This window comes from Chinchilla lanigera, unplaced genomic scaffold (genome assembly GCF_000276665.1).
Source record: "Chinchilla lanigera isolate Chin_1 unplaced genomic scaffold, ChiLan1.0 scaffold00005, whole genome shotgun sequence".
Lineage (NCBI taxonomy): Eukaryota > Metazoa > Chordata > Mammalia > Rodentia > Chinchillidae > Chinchilla > Chinchilla lanigera.
The window spans coordinates 24,779,613-24,804,691 of record NW_004955406.1 but is presented as its reverse complement, the minus strand read 5'-3'; the positions used below and the strand labels follow the sequence as shown (position 1 = coordinate 24,804,691).

The following is a 25,079-nucleotide window of genomic DNA, read 5'->3' as shown; positions in this document are numbered from 1 at the left end:
TTTTCTTTTGCAGTGTAATCCTTTTTAAAAATCTGCCTTAGCTGGGCATGGTGGCACACGCCTATAATCCCAACACTCAGGAGGCTGAGGCGGGAGGATGGAAGTGAGTTTAAGGCCATCCTGGACTACATAGTGAATTCAGGCCAGCCTGAACTACATAGGGAGACACTGTCTCAAAAAAAAAAAAAAAAAAAAAACTCTGCTTTACACTACGCAGTCTACTTACTGATCATTGGGAAAATACTAAGATATGTGATATGATACGTTGCCCACTTGAAGAAAAGTGTTTACAAAAATCCTTTTTAAGCCTTATTTTCTTCTGTCACATAAATTAGTTGGAAAGGTTACATCAGTCCTTTTCAGTGCTCAGTTTATCTTTATATACTCTTATTTGACATGCAGTTCCACTACTTTGTATAAATTTTAAAATCAGCGTTACTGGAAGTTAGTAGTTGTTGAACAATGTATGTGCAACATGTGATTGCTCAGTTGATTTTGCCTTGTCTTCTGTAGAGCAACAGTACTTTGAGATAGAGAAAAGATTATCCCACAGTCAGGAGAGACTTGTGAATGAAACCCGTGAGTGCCAAGCTTTGCGAGTTGAGCTTGAGAAACTCAGTAAGTATTTGCCTATATCTTCGTTAACCTTTTTAGAGTATTGCAATCATCAGCTACTTGTGTTCTTTGGGAACATTTACTTACTGTATATGAAAACAGATTAAGGATTATTGTTTTTATTTATGTTGATATTCTTTACTAAATAGTGAAGATTTTGTAAGAACACAGGGCTTAAGGGTTAATTTAAGAAGATGAGTTCTGGTCTGGGGATTTAGCTCAGCCGAGTAGCGCCTGCTTGGCAAATGCAAGGTCGTGACTTCGATTCCCTGTACTGGAAGAAAAACAAAACAAACAAACAAAAAAGGTAAGAAGCTGAGTTCTTATTCTGACTTGGCTATTAAGGGTGGTTTTGCAGTATGTAAATCATGTCCGGTTGCTCATTTTAAAATGATTATACTCACATGTGTATCTGCTTACAAAGCTTTACATATCAAATAAGATGTAACTTTTTGAAAGTTTGTTTTAAAAGTTAAAGCATTATGCAAAAGAACTAAAGTGATTGTCTTTTGTTGAAAAATTAAAGCCTGTTGATTCCATTTAACTTTTCTTATTTTTAAATATCTATGAATGACAATATGTTTTCTCTTGAAGGCCTCATTCCAGTGAAAATGGGGAGCTCATTTTCTTTGCACCTTTCTTACATCATGGTACACAAGATATTAAAGATTTTGACTTTTCTCAGGAGTATGATGTATCTTGTGCTTTGCTTATGATGGAAGAAACACATATCAAAAAAGGTCTTAATGGAGTAAGAATATCAGTAATTACAAGTATAGCATGATTTTAATTTGATTTGATAGAGAAGAAGCATAGGAACCTCATAATCAAGGGAATTATTTTAAATTTCAACTTTCATTGAGTCTGTACCTATTGTTTGGGTTGTAACTTTTTTCAGCTTTTCTTGGCACATTCATTTTTAAAACATATACATGCGTGATAGGTCATGAATAGCTAAATATGGTTTATAATTTGTGCATATTTTTGCCATGAAAAAGCATAATGAAAAGATTTGTTCAGGATACTCACATGCTAAAAGAGTTTTATGAAAATGACTGTAAGATTTTTTTTTTTTTTTAATGAAATCTGGAATAGGGAAAGTTCTGGATAAACCTAGACAAACATCAAATGCTTTCCAGGTGTACAGTTATCTTTGTGTTTTTTGTATATAATTTCTGATCTACAAGTCTAGAAAGCAGCAAATAACTTTTAAACAACAGAAAATCTACAGTAATCTAGCAGGGCTTTTTTTTAACTTTCATAATACTGTTGTCTAATAGAAGATTGGAATTACAGTACTGCTTGTTCAATAACCCAACTATTCAGATTTAAGATCTAAGTGCACTGTTCAGACTTTTTTTTTTACACGGTTCTGTACATCTTGTTTATAGAGCCTCAATTTTTTTGTACAGTACACCTTGTTTATACAATTTTGTACTTTTTGCTGATTGTACAGTACTGTAGTTTTGTATTCTGTAATACATTACAGTGCTGCATGTAAGAGTTATGCAAATAGAAGCTAAGTCATCAAGTTTGAATTTTCTTTGACCATTTATTCTGAATATCAGAATGTACAATTCCTCCATTAGTGACCAATTCATTTAACAACATAGTTGTAGGAACACAAGTAAGTCATTAAAACAAGGAGTTTCTGTAGTAAAAATGTATAAATTGCCAGTACGGAGTACGTATTTTTGTAGAGAGAAAATTTAAAAAGAATATTCTTTCTTAATTATGTATTTGCTATATATGTACATTTGTGTGCTTGGAAGACAAGTTATCAGGGAACATCCTTCATTATGAGTAGAGACTGAGGAAATTCCATCTCAAGCATAATATTTTTCCTTCTTTTAAAAATTTTTTTCCATATTGAAGCTGTCTTCAGAATAATAAGTGTGGGATTCAAGTATCTATTATGTGTGCATTTTGTGTACTTGAAAATATTTTCTCTCTTATTCTATCTTACTCAGTTTTCTCATTTCTGAATAAGAAGGTCACTGTTTTTTAAGATATATGTTCATATAGAAGATGTCATTGAAAAATAAAGATATTGCTACCTATAGATACTTGCTGCAAGTATTGGTTAGAGTTATTATGTTTGATTTTGGACAAAGAATACCATATTTAAAATTTTGGTCTAGAATACAGTAAATTTGGAATGTATTCATAAATTTGGAATGTAATTACACGTGAGCCTTTTCTGGGCTTCAATTTCTTCCATTTTAAAAATAAATTAAATGAGGGTTGCAGTTGGATAAAAATATTCATTGGAAGTTTTAAGCATATATATGTATGGGTATATGTAGTTCTATATAGTTCTAAATAAAATTTCTTTTATTTAGACAATCAACTGAAGACACTAACTGAGAAAAACAAAGAACTAGAAATTGCTCAGGATCGCAACATCACCATTCAGGTAAAAGTTACTACTGTGAATAAAGCTAATCACATATGTGATTCTAAAGGAAATTTTCTATTCTTAATTGTATTTATTAGATATTAATCAGTAAAAAGATGTCCTATTAGGAGATGATACAATCAAAAACATGCACATACAAATTTCATAATTGGATCTCTACATGTTTTATTGAGAAATTAGACATTCCTTTTATTCAGTAGGAATTATATATGCTTATTATAGTCCAGGTAGTATTCAAAACATTTTGATGCTGAGGATTTGTATGAGTCCACATTGGTAGATATCTACGTAGAGCACTGATAAAAATAACAGTTTGCTATCCCATGCATGTTATCAGATCATAACACAGTGAAGCTAGAAATCATTGATAAAAGAAATTATGAAAACACGTGGAAATTAAACATTGCCTTCTTGATGAGTGGTCTCAGAAGAAATCAAGAAGGAAGTTAGACAGTTCTAGATTCAAACAATATTCTCGTACTACATACTGGAACCTATGGGATACAATGAAAGCATTCCTAAAAATTTGTAGCTGTGAATGCGTAGTGAGCATTCACAGCTCACTGTGAAAACAGTGAGCACAAATAAATAACATCATGGTCCTAGAAAAACAAGAATAATCCAAATCAAAGCTAGTACAAGGAAGGAAATTACAAAGATAATAGCAGAAATTAATAAAATTGAGACTAAAAACACAATATGAAGAATTGAAGAATTGGTTCTTTAAAAGAATAAACAAAATTGATAAAGTCTTAACCAAAAAGAAGAAAGAAAAGATCCAAATTAATGCAGTTAGAAATAAAAAGGCAAAATGACAGCGTATTCTGCTGGAATTGAGAACATATAGTTGAATAAAATGGAGATACAGAAGAAATGGATAGATAGCTACATACATATGAACTACAAAGCTGAACCAAGAAAATGTAAAAATCTTGAGTAACCCATATCAGTCAATGAAATTGAAGAATTGAAAAAACTTCCAACTGAGAAAAGCCTCAGTGCTGATGGATTCGCTGTTCAGTTCCACAAGAACTATAGAGAAGATGTAACACCAATGTCTTCAAACTCTTTAATGAAATTCAAAGGGAGGGAGTGATTCAGAATCACTCCTGGAAGCTAGCATTACCCTGATTCCAAAACTAGAAGAGGACCCAATCAGAAGAAGAGAACTACAAGCCAAACTTGAATCAACATAGATGCACTGGGTATGGTGTTGCACACCTGTAATCCCAGCACTTGGGAAGCAAGACAGGAGGATTTCCATGAGTTTGAGGCCAGCCTGTACTATATAGCAAGATTCTGTTTCAAAAAAAACATGCAAAAATCCTCAACAAGATGCTGGAAAACAAAATGCAGCAAATCATCAAAAAGATGGTGCATCCTGACCAAGTAGGATTCATTGCAGGGATGGCTCAACATATGCAAGTCAGTAAATGTAATACACCACATAAAAAAGGTAAAAAACACAGCATTTAAATAGATGTAGAAAATGCCTTTGACAGAATTGAGTATCCATTCACGATATAAACCTTGAACAAAATAGGTAAAAGATGTAAAAAATGCCTTTGACAGAATTGAGTATTCATTCACGATATAAACCTTGAACAAAATAGGTAAAAGAAAGATGTAGAAAATGCCTTTGACAGAATTGAGTATCCATTCATAATACAAACCTTGAACAAAATAGGTAAAAGAAGAACGTATATTAATGTGGTAGGTGCCACTTATGACAAACCAAAGACCCAAATCCTATTAAATGAGCAATGCTTTACCTCTAAAATTAGGAACAGCTTGAAGTTTTCTACTGTCACTACTCCTGTTCATAATATTTAGAACAATAGCAAGAGCAATCAGGCACGGAACAGAAATTGGAGAGATATGTATAGGAAAGGAAGAAGTTAAATTATTATGTGGAGATGACATGATCCTCTACACGAAAGATCCAAAAGACTCCAGAGTTAATAAGCAAATTTAGTAATAGAACTCAAAGTCAACACAAAAATCAATAGTATTTGTCATAAACGAATAACAAACACATAAGCCTTTGGGGAACAATTCAAGTCCAAACTGTAGCTACTGTATTCTTCTTGGAAAAAAAGATTTTTAAAGGACAACATGGATCTTTTCCACTAAAATTCAGTATAGGAGGCAAGGAGTCTGCTCTTGCTGCATTTATTGATTGTAAAACTGTTAAGTATAGCAAGAGCAGTTAGATATCAAAAAACTTGCAAATCAGAAAAATAAGTGAAGTTATTTCTATTTGCAGATAATATATATGTAGAAAAAGCCAGGCATTCCACAGATATCTTAGAATGAATGAATTTTATAAAGTTGTAAAATGCAAAATCAGTATTCCGAAATCAGTAGCATTTTTGGTATAAATATAATGAAAGAGGTGAGAGATTTGTACTCTGAAAATAATAAAACAGTAATTCAAGAGATCACAAATAATTGGAAAGATATCTCATGCCCTTAACAAAATTCCAATGGCATTGTTTGTTTGGTTTTTTTGAGACAAGAGTATCACTGTGTAGTTCAGGCCATCCTTGAACTGACTATGTAGACCAAGCCAGCCTTAAAGTTGGAGTAATCCTGCCTCAGCCTTATGAGTACTGGGATGGCAGAATTGGACATCCAACCCTGGCTCCAGTGGCATTCTTAACAAAAATCGAAGAAATCTCTAGAATTTGTATGAAAGTTGGAGGCATCACATTTCCTGGTATAAAGCTATGGACCATAGTTGTAATAGTCAAAACAGTGTGGCATTGGTATAAAAACAAAAATATAGACCAATGGAATAAAACAGAATAGGCAAATAATTAAAATGTACTGTCAACTTTTTGCATGGGCATCAAGAGGGTATAAGTACTGTGTTACAAATTTTGAGGAAACTGGATTTCTGCATGCAAAAGAATTATTTTCATCATACAGAAAATCCACTTAGAATGTATGAAAGACCTAAATGTAAGGCCCAAAACCATGAAGCTTGAAGAGAATATAGAGAGAAATCTTAACATTGACTTTAGTGGTGACCTATTTGAAAGTCACAGTGAGGAAATGACCCTCACTTCAGCTTAGTCTAAGGCAGAAACATCATGGTGAAAGCATGGCGCCGGGAAGCTGCTCACCTCATGGCAGCCGGGACCCAGGGGAAGGAGCCAAGGACAGGTCCTTCAAAACTGCACCTGCAGTCACCTGCCTTAGCCATTTAGGCCTGTTACAGGGGAGGGGATCATTGAGCAAGGCAGGAGGCAGCCATCCTGGTTGACCCAGAAGTCACAGTGAAGATGTTAAAAGCATAACTTCACACTAAAACGTTTCTCCTGAAATAGAGAAAAAGGCTTTGCTTTTTATGTTGTGTTTGCTTTAAATTGATATAAAGTATAATTTATATGCAGTTTTATATGAGATAAATTGAAGTGTTTATGCAAATGTTCAATAAATTAATGTCTATTCCTATTATAGTGTCTGGTTTAAGGAAACAAACATAAGATTTCCAGAACAAAAATAAATAAAGTTCATAGCAATAAAAAATAAAGAACTTTTAATGAAATGAATGATAAACTCAGTCCAATTAAAATTTAAAATTATCTATGTAAAAAGTAATATGAAAATAAACTATTAAAAAGTCATAATGTATGACTGCTTTCAAATTATCAGGAAATCATTGATGGGAGAAATAAGCAAAGGGAATTTTTTCTAAAAAGGAGTCTCTGTAAATAACCAGTGGCACTGTGTAGTGTTTCTCTGCTTATCACAAAAACTAAATAAAGTAGTGTTAGGGTAATTATTTTTTACCTCTCTGTTAGCATGTCTATCTTTTTCTGTTCAGAAATACTCAGTTCTTGTTTGAGTGGCTTAAGGTTAGTACTTGCTCAAAAAGCATGTAAAAGACTGTGTCTTACTGCAAAACATTTTGACAAAGTGAGTTCTAAGTAATTTCTAAGAATCTCTTTTGGAGAAATTTGAAATAAAGTAAATAAAACAGTATTTCTCAAACTTTTATTTTATGAAATATCCTATAATTACTCATTTTGGTAATTACTATACTTCTGTGTAATAAAAGGTAATGGGAAAAATATTCATGAACCTCAAAATGTTCTAAAAAGCAAAATTAAGGAATAGTGGGATTGTGAGAATTTTGAAAATTGTGGGTATCTGAATTGTAAGAGAAAACATCTTTAAACTACAGATAATGTTAACAAGTGGTAATTCCATGTTCTGGTTCCTACATTGATTGTCCAACTTGATTTTCTTAAATTTATTACTTTGTATGACAGAGTCAGTTTACAAGAACAAAGGAAGAGTTAGAAGCTGAGAAAAGAGACTTAATTAGAACCAATGAGAGATTATCTCAAGAACTTGAATACTTAACAGGTATGAAGAAATCTTTTAGGCTTTAATCTATTTCTTTCCTTTCTCTTCTGATAGTGCTATAAATTAACCCTTAATCTATTTCTGTTGCTGTAGAAATTGACCCTTAATCTATTTCTGTTGCTGATGTTTCTCTTATCACTCAGTATAGAATAGTTCAGTGTAGTACCCTATTTTTCTCCTAAAATATTATCAATGATTTGAAGAAGTATCAAGGAAATGCACAAGTGAAAAACATTTTGAAATAGTAATTTGGACCAAAGATTTTTATTATAGTGGTACTTATCAAATTGAAAACAGTTTAAATGTTCAGCTATAAAGCGTGCACTTCTTTATATTATGCAAATATCTTATTATCCACTAGCATTGACTATTATAACTTAAAAAACCATTGTGTAGAACCATAGAACCATGGTTTATAAAACACCTGGTATATTTAGATGAAACAAGACTCTTTAAAATTATGTTCCCATTGTTTCCTTAAAGGTTTTTGAAAATTCTTCTATAAAACAAGAGGAAGATCTGTACACATTTATGTTGTTGTACAGTAATATTCAACTTGCTAATTGTACTTTTCAGTCTTAAAAAAGAGGTACTTCAGTGTATGTGTTATTATGGTGATCAGTGGTAATTAGAATTAAATTGTGTTCATAAAAGCTAGGTTTTAAGGATTAAAAATTAACTGTGTATACTGTCTTTTAACTGAAAATATTATTTTAAAAATTTTAATAGCTTTGAGTATATATGTAACATATTAAGGTTATTGTTGACTATAAACTTTTAAGTAGTATTTTAAAGTAACTCTTATTGTGTTTGATTCGATACACAAGTTTTGATTCTTTATTATGTATTGGTTAAAATTAAGTTTCCAAGTATGACAGAAACAAAATAAGGAACTAAACAACTACTTTATATTTTTTAATGTTTAGTTACTCTCAATGTTAACTAATCATTACTTGCAAATTCTTACTTGACCTTTGTAGAGGATGTTAAACGTTTAAATGAAAAACTTAAAGAAAGCAATGCAACAAAAGGAGAACTTCAATTAAAATTAGATGAACTTCAAGCTTCTGATGTTTCCATTAAGGCAAGTAATAAGTAACTCCTAATGCACAAAATACAGTTTTTTGCTCCGACTCACCTAATTTAAATTTGAAGTACAGATAAGTTATCTATAAGGTAATTAAAAGCTGTGCTTTGTTTTTAAATGAAGGAATTAAATATGAAGATAGTTTTAATTGAACTTTTTGGCTCATTTGAAATTTAAGTTTGTTGTGGCTCTTTGTCAAAGACTTCTTGTGTTCCCTTTGCCACTGACAAAAAAATCTCATATAACCATATATTACTTTTAACTATAGAAATTATTTTCTTAATTTCTTTAGTATCGGGAAAAACGCTTAGAGCAAGAAAAGGAGTTGCTACATAGTCAAAATACGTGGCTGAATACAGAGTTGAAAACCAAAACTGATGAACTTCTTGCTCTTGGAAGAGAAAAAGGAAATGAGATTCTAGAGCTTAAGTGTAATCTTGAGAACAAAAAAGAGGAGGTAAATTAGTCAAAGTACTTCTTTCATCATTTGGTAGAGCTTACATTTGTGTGTCAGTTTATTAAACATACTTAGTGGTGTACCTAATTAAACATATTAGGTACACCAAGTAATTAGTGCTGTACCTAAATGCTTCGATTATGTAAGACTAGTGGCCAAATACAGAGGGCATAACTTTACTGCTTGGCGTAGTAAAATAACGGCATTTAAATAAAGAATATATGATTTTTGATGACTCTTGATGTTCTCTACTTATGAATGTAATTTCTAGGATACATGTTAAGAAGTAAATACACATTTTAAGCAGGAAAGCTTTAATGAATTATTTTTAAACATTACTCTCCGTTGTTAATTATTTTCTTACATACACATATTCTCATAATTGTATGTAGGTTATTTTACTTTTGCTTGGCAGCATAACCCTCCTTATCAAATCAGTTTCAGTTAATAATAGCATTCTTTCATCTTCCCTTCTAATTTATTTCTAGGTTTCTAGACTAGAAGAGCAGATGAATGGCTTAAAAACATCAAATGAGCATCTCCAAAAGCATGTGGAGGATTTATTGACTAAATTAAAAGAGGTATAGATGACAACTTTCAAATATATTTCTGTTTTTTTTATACCAGGAATCAAACTCAGGACCTTGTAGTTGCCAGGCAGGCACTTGTACCACTGAGCTATATCTGTGCCCCTCAAATACATTTCTTTTACAAAAATCCTAAAGCATTTACAAGCTTGTTATTTTGCAGAGTGACTTCATGTTTCACTCTTGTCTCTGGCACCATAAAACAACAGAATACTTCCAAATGGAGTAGCTAGGCTAAAGAGAACCAGAAATGGCAATAATACCTTGTATCCAAAATAGTGTTTAAAAAGTCATTTAATATTTAAATAATTATTTACTATTATATACTTTGTTCTACATTAAAAATTCTAATATTTTATCCTCAAAATTCATTTTTGCCTTGAAAACTGATTTTAATTTTAGTGTTTTAGACTTTAAAGTGGGTTTTTTTTTTTAGTCTTCGCATTTGATAAGTACTCTAAATTGTAGACTAATAACCAGTATATTAGATTTGGTAGTATTTGCTACAGACTTGCTATAATTGAGTTATTTTTTTCAGGCCAAGGAACAGCAGGCCAGTATGGAAGAGAAATTTCACAACGAGTTAAATGCTCACATAAAACTCTCTAACCTGTATAAGGTAAATATACTCCACCACGTATGTTAGTATCTGATGGTGGATTATTATCTGGTAGGTAACTTTGTAAAACTAACTTTCAGAGTGCTGCAGATGACTCAGAGGCAAAGAGCAATGAACTAACAAGGGCAGTGGACGAACTGCACAAACTGTTGAAAGATGCTGGAGAAGGTAAGCCTTTTCAGTTGTGGGAGGGTTATTTTGTTTTTAGATAGAAGGTCTCATTTCTTTATATTTGTATATATTATTTGGTTTAGAAGTCAGGCTTAACAATTAGGAACAAAGTTTGATACAAAAGAAAGAGCCTTGGATTAAGAAACCTGGAGTTACATTTTAAAGCAAACGCTATATTTGGAAAATTAGGTAGTTTTTCTTTTTTTTATTTCTTTCATTTAATAACCATATATACTCTTTTACTCTAGAAGTAAGCCTGCCCTTCAAAATTATCAGTAGCATGCTGTAAAGTCTTTTATTGCCTTAAACTCTTCCTTTTTTAAAATGGTACACAAAATTGATTCTAGGGGCCCTTCTTCAGACATCAAAATTTGAGGATGCTGAAGTCTCTTACATTGAATAGCGTAGCATTTGTATGTAACTTGTGCATATCCTCCAGTATTCTTAGAATCATTTCTTGATTACTTATAATACCTAATAGGTTATAAATAGTAGTTGTATGTTATTGGGGATTGATGATAAGACAAAAGCCTATACCTGTTCTTCACAGACATAATTCTATCATTTTTCTTAATGTTTTCAGTCTATGGTTGATTGAATCCGTGATGTGGCATCCAAGAACATGGAGAACTGACACTTTCATTGTCCTTGCCAGTCATTTCCTACATTCTGGAGATCAAAGTTAAAACAAAAAATATACCTGGTGCTCCTTTTCTGCTGATTGAGTTTTTATTTTCCTTGCAGTTAGGGGATATCAAAAAGACAAACAGATTGACCATGACCAAGCCAAGACATTTTTAAGATCATACTTAGAAAAAGGGCTTTTAGTAGATCACTGTGTCTAACAGCTCTAGAATTTAATGTCTGCTGAAGGGAAAAGGACTATTGCATTGCAATTTATAACCTGTATGATTTCAGTGATATGTTTGGATATTCTCTGTTTTAAAATGTTTCTAGCTAACAAAGCAATACAAGATCATCTTCTAGAGGTGGAAGAATCTAAAGATCAAATGGAAAAGGAAATGCTTGAAAAAATAGGGAAATTGGAGAAAGAATTAGAAAATGCAAACGACCTGCTTTCTGCCACAAAACGTAAAGGTATGCTAATAGATGTTTGTTAATTCTTTGAAATATTAAAACTTGTCTAACAGTTTTATTTCATTGATAGTTTACTGATAGTATTGATCCATCATCCTGTGATATAGGAAATTTTATCAGGTTATATTACTAGAATTTATCTTTATTTTAAAATCAGTATTCTTCTCTGTATCTCTTCCGAACTACCAGATACGATTACCATTTAATAATAATTATAGGTCCATTCCTGTGTGACTTTTAGTGTTGGATTGTGTTTTGCTATATTTTGAATTTTTTATAGGAGTTACATAATAATATGCAGTTGATTTTTCTTCTTTTTCTTTAAAAAATTACTAATGGCTTTTAGTTTGAAATTTTACACAATTGTACTAGCTATGTATGTCTTGGCACAGGAGCTATATTATCAGAAGAAGAACTGGCAGCTATGTCTCCCACTGCAGCAGCTGTAGCTAAGATAGTGAAACCTGGCATGAAATTAACTGAGGTAAGAATAGCTTTAAATCTTGTTAAATTTTTTTCTCCAACAAAAGTGTGTTCAGATTCATTTGAAACTTAATTCCCTCCAAAATTTATTCTTAAAATCATTTAATGATTAGTGGAACATTCTAGGAAAGGCTTTCATTTTAGCGAGTAGTAAACATTTCCCTTTTGTGAAATACTTGTGAAACTAGATAAATTGCATTCTTCTGTTGCTGTGCCTCAACTTGAAATAACCTCTTCTATTTTCAGCTATATAATGCTTATGTGGAAACTCAGGATCAGTTGCTTTTGGAGAAACTAGAGAACAAAAGAATTAATAAATATCTAGATGAAATAGTGAAAGAAGTTGAAGCCAAAGCACCAATTCTGAAACGCCAGCGTGAGGAGTATGAACGTGCACAGAAAGCTGTAGCAAGTTTATCAGTTAAGCTTGAACAAGCTATGAAGGTTTGTCCCAATCCTATTTTTTAGCTGGGTTGAGGGAGGAGGACCAAATGAAAAGTAATTTACCAGCTATTTCTTAAGGTGTTTGGGTCAGGAGAGGGTGACTGTTTTGCAATGATACAGTATACATTTTGAATCTTCTAATTACATTATTAAGTACCTGTAATGACAAAATATTTGGCCTTCATTTAGCTGAAATTGTGAGAACCTTTATATTTTATAGGCAAATTGATATTTTTCTTGTGATTCTAGTGAAGTACAAGAACCAAACTTTCTTGGACTATTCTTTAAATCTTTTCACTAGAACTCTTCCTTAATTTACTATTATACAGTAGTTCTTTCACAGATGGTTGTGATAGCTGATCTAGAAATGATAATATTGTTTGACTACAGGTAGAAACTCCTTTTTTATACCATTTCACAATTTGGTATCTTTGTATACATTAGTTTGTTGCTGCTACTTTGCATATTAAATGTGTCAAAGAAGTTGCTAAATATCCTTTACTTTTGATGAGTATTTTTTGCTTAGTAATGATTAAAAATCACTTCTATTTTAAATACTTTGCTTTCTCAATGTGACTGGGGAAGCTAGTACTCATTAAAGAAGTTTCACTGAGGACATTGAGCAAAGTTAATTTATATCTGCTATTCTGACTGACAAATTTCCTCTTTTTTGGAGAAGATGAATAAATTTGTTGTTAAATCTTCCCTGCTATTATAGTTTATAAGTCAGTTTAAATCCAGTATATTATATCTAAAGGTCTCTTTTGTTTTTTTTTTTGGGTTTTTGGTTTTTTGAGACAGGGTCTCACTGTATAGTTCAGGCTGCCCCTAAACTTATTATGTACCCCAGGCTGGCCTCGAACTTGTGGCAATCCTCTTGCCTGAGCCTTGAGAGTGCGGGGATTACAGGTGTTCTCCAGCACTCCTGACCTTTTCTTTTCCATCAAAGTCTTGCCCTAATGGAATCAACAAACACCTAATTAAGCACCATCTTTCTCACCATCACTCCGAGTTAATCCACAGAGAAGCCCCTTGGATCCAGTTAAAACTTTCCTTCTGGCTAAGGGTTCTGCAGGAGCTTCAGCTTGTTTGAAGAGGATTAGAGTATAGGTGTATTGTGGCTTAAGTATCAGAGCAGCTATACATTGGAGAAATATACTTATGTGTTTCTTTTCTTTTCATTCTTCTTTATTAGTGAAACTGTCATAATAAAATTTCTTGTCATAACTTTTGAAAGATAATTTCTGTATCATCTTTATAGTTGAATTTTCTGTCCTTAACGTACATCTTTCAGTCTAAATCCTATAATGCTCACTTGTAAGGTTCTAATGGTTTTATGATGCAATTACTTCTATTTTGTCATATGTAATCTTGTTTTGGACTTAATAGGTTTCCATCATTGCTGTCTTTCATGAAAATTTCCCTATTTTAGTTTCTCACTAATATATTCCTACTGAAATTGGTTTATGTATAACTTTAGGAAAATGTGCTCAGATGTACTTGAAGTATTGGGATAAATGTGAGTCATGTTTAGTTTTAATTGTATTTAAAGCACATTAAGAACATTAAGAATCAAAATTTACATGGAATTGAGATAAAATATGACATTCAAAAGCCATCAGTTTTATGCTTTCAGCAGTGTCTTTAAAAGTATGTCCCTGATAATCATGCAAAATTTTGCAAAGCACTACATAGATCTTTTTTTAGCAGCTTTGTGCTTTGTATCTTGATTCTTTATAATCAGTTACTGACACACTTTTTAATCAAGTCTTTGCATTTTACCTGTTAATATCTTTTTACTTATGAATTAATTTCCAGATAACAGGTATATAATGTTTATCCCTAAAATGTCCTTTGTTTTGACCTGGTCACAAAGCTTTTGAGAGGATTTCTATGACATCATTTTAGTGTAACACTGCACTTGGTATAGCTTGTAAGATTGAGTTGACAGTGCATTTAGTGAGAAAGTAGAAATTTTCCCATCATTTTTGTACAGTGACAGGCATTTATAATGATCAGCATTATTAACAATATTCAGGATTAGTATGTTCAGACCTGTATAGAGTTTTTCCTTTTTAGAAGCTGCTGGGTAGTATGTTTTGTTTATAAATTGATTCCAGTGGTATTTGAGCACTGTATACTTCTATTTATTCTTTTAGCTACTTTTTAAATATAAATCCAAGAATTTTCACATGAATTTGTTTTAAAGGAGATTCAGCGGTTACAGGAGGACACTGATAAAGCTCACAAACATTCATCTGTACTTGAAAGAGACAATCAGAGAATGGAAATACAGATAAAAGATCTTTCACAACAGGTTAGAATATTTCATTTATTATCTAGGTTTTTGGTTTTGGTTTTGGTTTTTTGGTTCAGGCTGCCCTTGAACTTACTCTGTAGCCCAGGGTGGCCTCAACTTTCTGGGATCCTCCTGCCACACCTCCCAAGTGCTGGAATTACAAGCATAGGCTACTAGGATCAGCTGTCCTCCAGTTTTTCTAATGCTAGGCACCAGAAATGTTTGAATCTCTTTGAAGTTATCCAAGACAATTACCACATAGAAAGATCTAGTCAACTAGTAGTATATATTATAATACCTATATTATTATCACAATAATAATATATGTCATATATTATTATTCCAGCAGAGTTGTAGGCTAGGCATTGTTTATCCATAACCCCTTCCCGTTACTCAAGTTTTTGATGTATTTTCCAAAGGCACTGTTTATAATAAATGCACAGATAATTCAAAGATAAATACAAATTCTTATTTAGTTCCCATGTCTCTACTTCCCATATCTCAGTGTAGCCAAAGTTAACAGACCAGTATGTATTGTTTTATATTCTTATGTCTGCAGACAGATTTGATTCTATATAAATATATGTAAGAACATTTTTACTGAAATAAAAACATACTGTATACTTGTGGAGGCAGTGATGATGGTAGTGATTTTAAGAAACAGTTTCACTGAGTGCCCACAGCTGGCCCTAAACTCCTGGGTTCTGATGATCCTTCTGCCTCAGTCTCCAGAGTAGCTAGAACTACAGGCACACACTAGGGGGCCCAGCTGCTGTTTGTTTTCTTTTCAGTGAACAAGTCAGTAAATGTAAATTGTCTCATTTATGTTTTACTTTAATTTTTATATACATACAGTCATAAACATTAATGGTATAGATTGCTTTCTAAAATTTGATTTTCAGTGTTTTCCCTCTGGCTACCATGCAATACATATGTAAACAGAAATACGAAGTAGATACATACAGTCTTAACAGTGTGTGTGATTTTTAAAATGTTTTTATTGTTATTATTTTACAAAAATGGGGCCATGTTTCTGGAATTATAATGTGCTGCTTTTAAATAAAAGTTTTGATTGCATACTTAAAAATACATTTGGTCAGTTGAAATTTTCTTAGAATTTAATATCTTGCTTTTTTTTTAGTATAAATTAGGACAAATTTAGGGTTTTCATAAGTAGTGTTTTCTTTTTTTTTTTTTTTTGGTTTTTCTCCGGCACCGGGAACCGAACTCACGACCTTGCGCTTGCCAGGCAGGCGCTTTTGCCGCTGAGCTAAATCCCCAGCCCCTATAAGTAGTGTTTTCATTTGAAAATTTCAGTTGACACTAAACATTTCCAAAATCAAAGCTTTGTGTAATGTTAAAATTTTGATTTCAGATTAGAGTGCTTTTGATGGAACTTGAAGAGGCAAGGGGCAACCATGTAATTCGTGATGAAGAAGTAAGTTCTGCTGACATAAGTAGTTCATCAGAAGTAATATCACAGCATCTAGTGTCTTACAGAAATATTGAAGAACTTCAACAGCAAAATCAGCGTCTCTTAGTAGCTCTTAGAGAACTTGGGGAAACCAGAGAAAGAGAAGAACAGGAAACAACTTCATCTAAGTAAGCAACTTATTACCTTGGTTTGTTCAACAAACTTACTAAAACTTTGCATGTGTTCCTTACAGTACTGGGAATTTGGTGATTTAGGGGAGTAAATTTGATCAACAGTAACAACAGATTTTTTCTCTTTTTAGTAACACAGATAAAGCAGGAAATTAAATAAATAAGTAGATGTTAGTTCGGTGTGACTATTAGTGTAATAGATAAAAACCTGTCACTGGGAACATAAAATTGGAGGACCTAACTTGGACTTCAGGGGACATCAGGCTTTGTGGAGGAAATATGTAGGAATTACTCTAAGGTAATTCTTTTTAGTCAGTGTGTATAGTGCTAGAGGAGAAAGATGGTTATAGAAGCATGAAGACTGGACTTCGACTGAGTGTAATTGGCTTAATTTTTACAAATAGATTGTTCACATTGCTTCATCCAAGCACCTGTGCCCTGCATTGTGGGCGTTTTAAACAGTGGTTCTGAACCTGCCACAGAAGGAAAGCAGTGTCATTGCCGGTCAGCCTGGGCTTATGACATAAACTGATTTCCTTTCCTGCAGAATCACTGAGCTTCAGCTCAAACTTGAGAGTGCTCTCTCTGAACTGGAGCAACTCCGTGAGTCTCGACAACATCAGATGCAGCTTGTTGATTCAATAGTTCGGCAACGTGATATGTACCGTATTTTACTGTCACAAACAACAGGAGTTGTTATTCCGTTACAAGGTAGGTTTTTAGATTTAATTTTAAAGGATTATTTTTGAAATTACATGAGGGGTGGATTTTGTAGCACAAGCATTAGCCACTCTTATAATGGTAGCTTTGAATTTGACAGCCATGTATGGATGATAATATGTTATCAATTCTAGAACACCATTATTTTACATATGTGAAGAAGAAATATTGAGTATTATTGAAAAATGTACACCCTAGAGTCAATGAATTACAGTAAATATTTGGTTGTTTTAACATTTAAATAATAAATTATCTCTAATCAGAAACCAAAAACAATACATTGTTCAGTAGATTCCTAATTTTAAAACTCATGTAATCTTTTTACTTTTCTGAAGCTTCAAGCTTAGATGATATTTCTATTGTGTCAACTCCAAAACGTTCAAGTGCATCGCATACCACTTCCACTCCTGCTCCAGTACCTGTGATTGAATCACCAGAAGCTATAGAGGCGAAGGCTGCTCTTAAACAGGTAAACTTCACACCTGTTTCAGATCACAGATTGCCTTGGGTGGGTTTTTAGAAAACAGTGTCATCTTCTAATGATCTTCAATATTTAGTTGCAGGAAATTTTTGAGAACTACAAAAAAGAAAAAGCAGATAATGAAAAAATACAAAATGAGCAACTTGAGAAACTTCAGGAGCAAGTCACAGATTTACGATCACAAAACACCAAAATTTCTACCCAGCTAGATTTTGCTTCTAAGCGGTAAGTTTTCTTTTCTTCAAAAATTAATAAAGTCTAAATTTTGTAGTTCATTATTCAAACCAATTGAGAGCAAGGGTTAATTTGCAAAAATATTGCTTTTTTGTGGACCATGTTCCAAGATAAGAACCTGTGGTGGTTCATTCTTTTTTTTTTTTTTTTTTTTTTTTGGTTTTTTGGTTTTTCTCCGGTACCGAGAACCAAACTCACGACCTTGCGCTTGCCAGGCAGGCGCTTTGCCGCTGAGCTAAATCCCCAGCCCCTGTGGTGGTTCATTCTTAAAGATTGGTTGATGATTCTCCCAGGCAGTGCTAACAGTTAGCTTACTTAATATATGTTGATTCATGTGTAGAATGTTGTTAATTTCCCTTTGTGAAAATGAAGAACCTGTTGTTTTTGTAAGTCTCACTTTTTAAAAATGCAGCAGAGGATGACAGAAATGGGAACCAATTTTATTTAGCCTTTTCTAGTCTGGGTGGAAGGAGAAGTGAGTGCTAGATGGTTGTAGGAAAATCCACACTCCAGGTCACTTACAAAGGAATAGTAGTAAATTTCATTTTGTGGCTGTCTCATTCGTTAAATACTTCACTAGTTTAATATGTTAGAACAGCATTTATTTTTATATAATGTTTGATGAAACTATATTTATATAATGTTAATAGGCTGTTATCTCCATACATCAAATAGTTCAACACCTCAAGTCAAAGCATAGTTTTTCCTGTGTAGGTGTCTCTATCATTTTTCAGCCTTTCAAGCACAGAAGAAAATAAAGTGAAGGATTAAAGGGAAAAAAGGAATTGTCAAAAATCTATCACTAACCATGCATGAATATTCTAAATTGCCTACTACATTCAGTGGGTGTTTGGTTATACAATTTTATTTTAGCATTATGTTGAATATAATTAATAAGATTAGAAAGCTATTCAGCAGGAAATATTGTCCTTATTTAGAACTTGAATTTAACTGCAAGATGAGCTTGGAAAAAAGAATTTGAATTTGTGCATGGTTAATCCTGTAGAGTTAAGCTGTTGTAGAGTTCTTCAAGCAGCTAAGCTAGAATATGTATGTCAGTTGCTTATGGAAATTGTTTCTTTCATACCAGTTATGAAATGCTGCAGGATAATGTTGAAGGATATCGTCGAGAAATAACATCCTTACAAGAGAGAAATCAGAAACTCACTGCAACAACTCAAAAGCAGGAACAGATCATCAATACAATGACGCAAGACTTAAGAGGAGCAAATGAAAAGCTAGCTGTTGCAGAAGTGAGACCAATATCCCTCAACTGACTTGTATTATAAATTACATTTGATATTCTACTGGCTGAAATGACTTTAAGTTGAGAAGTTTCTAAATGTTACAACTTCCTGTTACTTTCCAGGTGGCCTATAATACATCAGTAAGATCATTGTTTCCATTTAGACTGAAGAGAGGCTGGGCATGGTGATACACACCTATAATTGCAGCACTCAGACAGGCTGAGGCAGGAGGATAGGTTTGAAGGCCAACCTGGGCAGTTCAGTGACTGTATGACCCTGTTTTAAAGTGTAAAATAAGCACTGGAGATATGGCTTAGGGAGAAAGTTCTGGGTTGTCTCCAGTACATCAAAAAAAAAGTTGAGGTTTTTTTTTTTTTATTATCTCCTCTGGACTAAAATTTCTTAAGAAGTCTTCCATTTCAAAATAAACATAATTTTTCACTTATAACAAAGTTTAATAAATTTTATACAATCTGGCTCATTTTCTAGGAAATAAAATATAAAAATTACATTGAATTTGATATTTCTGAAGTTTAACTTTAATAAAAATGTCTGGAGTTAGTTGTACTTCCAGCTAAATACTGAGTTTGGTAATGATAAAATGTACAAATGTACCTAGAAGCCAATTTGGATCCTGAAACTTGCATAATGTAATTGTACAGTGTGCTCGTATAACAGTGGCATAGTTACAAAATTCTATTTTGCTATTTTAGACTTTTCTTGCAATTGTTTGTGAAGTCTGGTTTGTAAGGGCAAAGTAATCATAAATATTTGTGGTGATAGAAAGACTTTTTCTTTCATCTTCTAATATTCCCAATAGCTTTTGCTTCTATTTAAACATAGGATACATTTATCAGATAAGGAGGTATACTCCCTAAATTGCATTAAGAAATATGAAATAATAGAAGAATCATTTCACTCTGTAATTGTATTATTTCACTTGATAAAATGTTTTCCAACAATTTTTCTTTCACTTGTATTCACTTTCAGGTAAGAGCAGAAAATTTGAAGAAGGAAAAGGAAATGCTTAAATTGTCAGAGGTCCGTCTTTCTCAGCAAAGGGAATCTTTGTTAGCTGAACAAAGGGGACAAAACTTGCTACTGACTAATCTGCAAACAATTCAGGTAATCAAGTGATGCACAAGTAGAAAAAAATTTGTGAAAGTGAAGTTTAAATAGTTTTGTCCTTGTAGCCTCATATTTGTCATCCACTATCATGATCATTGAATTTGGGGGTTTATTAAGGAATATTTTAAATAAAACTTTTCTGCAAGAGAATTAATTGAAACTATGATCTGGCACATTTTATCCTTAAGCCTACCTACTGGATTTTATGCAGCCTGACTATTCACAAGATTAATTGTATAGTTATTTTTCTCTACTAAATTTTTGGGAAATTTGAATGATTGATAATATATTTCTCTTTCTTCCCCCTTTAAGAAGATTTTTTTAATAAGAAAAAAAATGCTAGAATACTTCCTTGGTAAATATTCTATATTTTAACTCCATTGTGTGAAAAAAAGTTTCTGAAGCCTCTAGTTTTCTTTGCATTGCTTTTTTTTTTTTTTTTAATTTAAGCGTAAGCAAAAGTCTTTTCTTTCTTTCAGGGAATACTAGAGCGATCGGAAACAGAAACCAAACAAAGACTTAGTACCCAGATAGAAAAACTGGAGCAGGAGATCTCTCATCTAAAGAAGAAGTTGGAAAATGAGGTGGAACAAAGGCACACACTTACGAGAAATCTAGATGTGAGTCTGTCGAGGTTCTGAATTTCTGTAGTTTTTGTCATAAATATTTGTGTGTGGAGACCCTGCCATCCAGGTTGAAACCTGAGTTTAAACACTTCTTATAGACTTTGAAAATTTCTCTTTTTTGGGGGTGGGTAAACATACTGAGTTTTACTCTACTGAGTACTGAATATTTTTGTGTTTTTAAAATTTAATGAGCTTTGTTTGGAACAGTAACATTTAAAGATAATTTGATCCTTTTGAGTCTTGCTTTTTATGACTCACTAGCCAGGCCCAGAGCAGTGCTTAGTCTAAGCACTTAAGATTCTCCATTTGTGAACCAAGACCTTCCTAAATGCTAGTTCTGCTGTTGTTATTCAGTGAACTGTTACTTTTTTCAGTCTTGCCTTTGAAATAAGCATTATTCCTGACAGTGTTAGTGAGGATTGAGCCTAGGCTCTTGCCTGTGCAATAGGCAAGCACTGTATCACTGAGCTACATCCCTAACCTCTTAGCTTTAGCCGAGGCTGGTCTGAAATTGGTATCCTCCTGCTGCAACCTCTTGAGTAGCTGGGATTACAGTCACATACCACCAGGATTATCCTGGACTTTTCTGTTGCTGCTAGATATTCTTCATTATAGTCCTTTGAATGATTTTTTTCCATTTTGGGGTAATCTCTTTATATGCACTTAACTGATGACTTCTTAATTTTCATTGGATACCCTGTTCATGTCTCCAGGCCAATTCCTATCTGTGCTGCTACTTATCTCTGATACTCTGTCTTAGGCACTTGAGCCGCTTTAATCTCCCAATATACCCAGATCTGTGTTCTTAATTCAGAGGGTCTAATTAGAAAGCTGGATTATTTCTCCTTCTGTGTCATATTCTGGAATCTTAAAGTCAGTCATCTTCTATTTCCCATCTCAGGGATCATGGTTGTATGATGTGTTCTGTCTATTTAGGTGTTTTTATTGGTGGGAATCTAAATCTATTTTTTGTTACTTAATCTGGTCCAGAGTTCTCAGGATCTGCAGAAAGATAAAGGAATCCAAAGATAGTCTTTTTAGAATTAATGTATATTTTCTATATTTTCTTACAGGTTCAACTTTTAGATACAAAGAGACAGCTGGATACAGAGACAAATCTTCATTTTAACACAAAAGAACTATTAAAAAATGCTCAAAAGGAAATTGGTACATTGAAACAGTACCTTAGCAATATGGAAGCCCAGCTTGCTTCTCAGTCTTCACAGAGAACTGGTAAAGGTAAATAAGTAACATAGATGCACAGTATCAAATAAATTGAGTGCTTCTTTAGGTTTATAATATATGCTATAATAACCTTACTCTTTGATAATCCTAATAAAGGTCAAGGAAGCCCAACTTTTATTCTGTGTAAAGTTTAGTTTTAAACTGTAATTACTGGGGCTGGGGATTTAGCTCAGCAGCACAGCACCTGCTTGGCAAGCACGAGGTCGTGAGTTTGATTCCCGGTACCAGAAAAAAACAAAAACGAAAACAGAAAAAAATTACTAAATCTGTAATTTCTAAATTTGTAAATACTGGGGCTGGGGATTTAGCTCAATGGCAAAGCGCCTGCCTGGCAAGCGCAAGGTCATGAGTTCGGTTCCCGGTACCGGAGAAAAACCAAAAATAAATAAATAAATAAATAAATTTGTAAATACTAAATTTGAAAGTCTTAGAAGATTCACTTCTACAATGACACCTGGCCATTGTTCTGAGTTTTCTACTTCTTGCAGTGATTTTTTTTTTTAACCGATGGGCTCGAAGCTAGGGCCTTACCTATGCTTGTGCTTTGCCCCTGAGGCGTACCCTTATCCCTGAAACCATTTACTGATGCTTAAAACTGTTCATTCTGAAATTAATACTTGAATTTTCAACCCTCTGTCTTTTAACATAAAGATATTTACTAAATCTGTGATAAATTTCGATAAATAATTTGTTTGGGCTGGTTTTAAGTAGTATTCTTAATCCTTATTAGTAGCCTCAGATAACATACTTACTAGTTTTTTTGCTGCCCCTTAGTAAATACTTTGTTTTAAAATCAAAGCCTTTGTGTTCAACCTTATCATTTAATTTTATATTTAATAGAAGGGAAATGTGTGTGTGTGTGTGTGTGTGTGTGTGGTGCATTAGATAGGTAAATACCTAATACCTATATAATGAATGTTCAGTGTTCAATACTGCTTTCTTAATATGATAAAACATTCTTTTCAGCCACAGTTTCTTTTCCATGTGTTTTTGATAAGACAAAAATTAGGCTATTTGTTTAGTATTCTGTTTTGTTTTCTAGCAGGGTAAGGGATTGAACTCAGGGCCTTGTTCATGCTGATCTACACCTCTAACTCCTTGATGAAATGATTTAAGATTTAGTGTCTTAGAAAATAATGTTTAAATAACAAATTAAGAATCTGATTGTTTCTTCAAATAGATACTTCAGTTTCATGGAAATGTTTGATGTTCTCTTAAATACCCTTTTCTTGATTTATGTAACAGCAGATTTCAAAGGTTAAAATTTTTTGAAGACGTAACATGGTATTTTGGTATTTAGCAGGGGTTACAATATATAATATAATTCAGAACTTCTACATTTGAGCCTTTATTCTGATTTCATAAACTGGTAATAGTCATCTGTAATACCTTTTAAAATGTGCTGATTTTAATAAAACTGTTATACCTTGTAGGTCAACCTAATGACAAAGAAGATGTGGATGATCTTCTAGGTCAGCTAAGGCAGGCTGAAGAGCAGGTGAACGACTTGAAGGAGAGACTGAAAACAAGTACTAGTAATGTGGAACAGTATAGAGCAATGGTGACTAGTTTAGAGGAATCTCTAAACAAGGAAAAACAGGTATGTATAAGTCTGAATCCTTACCACATTTATTTTTTTAAATTAGGAGTTCACTATATGTAAGGAATTGTAGTATGAATTGGGTTGACACCATTGTCCTTACAACTTGAAAGTACTTGGGTCTGATAAGCCAGATAAAACAATAAGCCAGATAAAAAAATTTGTAACGCAAGAGAGAAATTAATTGCTATGGGAAAAGTACAAATAAGGAACGTTGTCTCTTGAGTGTAAATGGCTTCACAAGAGCTTTACATGAAGGTACCATCTTGATAGTTAAAGGTAGAACAGTATTCCAGGTAGTAGGCAACTTCAACCAAGATAAAAAGGCTCAGATAATAATATTGTATCTGACATAATGAATTTGTAAAGTGAAATATCAAAGGATATAATTAATTGAGAGCCAAATGTAAAAGATTTTACAAGACATGTTCAGTTGTTTTCTGTAACCTTATTAGGAGCTTTTAAAATTTTAGCATGTCCTAATTAGAATTTTTTTTTGGAAAGAATCATGTAGAAGATTGGAAGATACAACATTAATTTTGGAGCTGGGCATGGTGGTGCATGTCTAATGCCAGCACTAAGGGAGGCTGAGGCCAGAGGATTGCAAACTGGAGTCCATCCTGGGCGACTTAGTGAAACAGTATCTCAAAATAAGTGTTCATTTTGGAAGTAGTTGCAGTGGTCTAGGATTATAACTTTAAAAGGTCCTTTTTTTTTGGCATCTGGAAACATCAGTGTACTATGTGATGAAAATACTTTTTTAGTGATAGATTAGCTGGATTTGACAAATGGATATAAGGATTGAGGAAAAGGGGAGAAATAGAAAGTGTCTCTACTTACTTGGAGATTATTTACATGGTACATTTACTACTATTGGTTTTGGGAGTGTTTTTGGCTTTTGCGGGGTGGGTACCAGGCATCAAACTCAGGCAAGCACCATACTGCTGAGCTATATCCCCGGCCCTCATTGGCTACTTTTAGTGAGCATTTCATCGATCCTTCCTGTAATGTAATGTGAACAGTAATTTTAGTACTTCACCACTTTAGATTTGAAGAAGGAATTGTCATTTTAAATGTGTATAATTTTCGTATCTTGTTTGTAATTTGGTGAAGGTAACAGAAGAAGTACGGAAAAATATTGAAGTTCGTTTAAAAGAGTCAGCTGAATTTCAGATGCAATTGGAAAAAAAGTTGATGGAGGTAGAGAAGGAGAAACAAGAACTGCAGGATGACAAGAGAAAAGCCATAGAGAGTATGGAACAACAGGTAAACTAATTTTGTTCTGGTTTGTCATTAATTATATCAATCTTTTATGTAAGAATTTGAATTCTTTTAACTAGCTCATTAGTTACCATTCACTTCATATCAAAAGAAATCGAATACATAGCCAATGGATTTAATTTCGTTTTACTGAGCTCTGTGTATCTATATATTTTCCTTTGAAAATTTTAGAACAGTTTACAAAATTAGGTGTTAGTGCTACTCTTTAAAAACCTCTTCCTGAGATTGAATTTTAGCAAAAAAAATAGTAGGGAAT

The 25,079-nt window shown here is 33.0% G+C and overlaps 1 protein-coding gene across 2 annotated transcripts in view; it reads left to right on the top strand.

Annotated features, from left to right (window-relative positions):
• Tpr (translocated promoter region, nuclear basket protein) overlaps nucleotides 1–25,079 on the top strand; it is a 63,465-nt gene that overhangs the window by 1,298 nt on the left and 37,088 nt on the right. For both annotated transcript variants that reach the window (XM_005375083.2, XM_005375082.2), the window contains exons 2-23: nucleotides 514–618; nucleotides 2,958–3,031; nucleotides 7,315–7,411; nucleotides 8,392–8,495; nucleotides 8,791–8,955; nucleotides 9,444–9,536; nucleotides 10,081–10,161; nucleotides 10,242–10,329; nucleotides 11,290–11,430; nucleotides 11,823–11,914; nucleotides 12,160–12,357; nucleotides 14,567–14,674; nucleotides 16,032–16,258; nucleotides 16,809–16,972; nucleotides 17,317–17,450; nucleotides 17,539–17,687; nucleotides 18,787–18,949; nucleotides 19,934–20,068; nucleotides 20,551–20,691; nucleotides 21,771–21,936; nucleotides 23,376–23,542; nucleotides 24,656–24,808. In XM_005375083.2, the coding sequence (XP_005375140.1) occupies nucleotides 514–618; nucleotides 2,958–3,031; nucleotides 7,315–7,411; nucleotides 8,392–8,495; nucleotides 8,791–8,955; nucleotides 9,444–9,536; nucleotides 10,081–10,161; nucleotides 10,242–10,329; nucleotides 11,290–11,430; nucleotides 11,823–11,914; nucleotides 12,160–12,357; nucleotides 14,567–14,674; nucleotides 16,032–16,258; nucleotides 16,809–16,972; nucleotides 17,317–17,450; nucleotides 17,539–17,687; nucleotides 18,787–18,949; nucleotides 19,934–20,068; nucleotides 20,551–20,691; nucleotides 21,771–21,936; nucleotides 23,376–23,542; nucleotides 24,656–24,808 (2,945 nt within the window). The remainder of the gene's footprint in view (nucleotides 1–513; nucleotides 619–2,957; nucleotides 3,032–7,314; nucleotides 7,412–8,391; nucleotides 8,496–8,790; nucleotides 8,956–9,443; nucleotides 9,537–10,080; nucleotides 10,162–10,241; nucleotides 10,330–11,289; nucleotides 11,431–11,822; nucleotides 11,915–12,159; nucleotides 12,358–14,566; nucleotides 14,675–16,031; nucleotides 16,259–16,808; nucleotides 16,973–17,316; nucleotides 17,451–17,538; nucleotides 17,688–18,786; nucleotides 18,950–19,933; nucleotides 20,069–20,550; nucleotides 20,692–21,770; nucleotides 21,937–23,375; nucleotides 23,543–24,655; nucleotides 24,809–25,079) is intronic.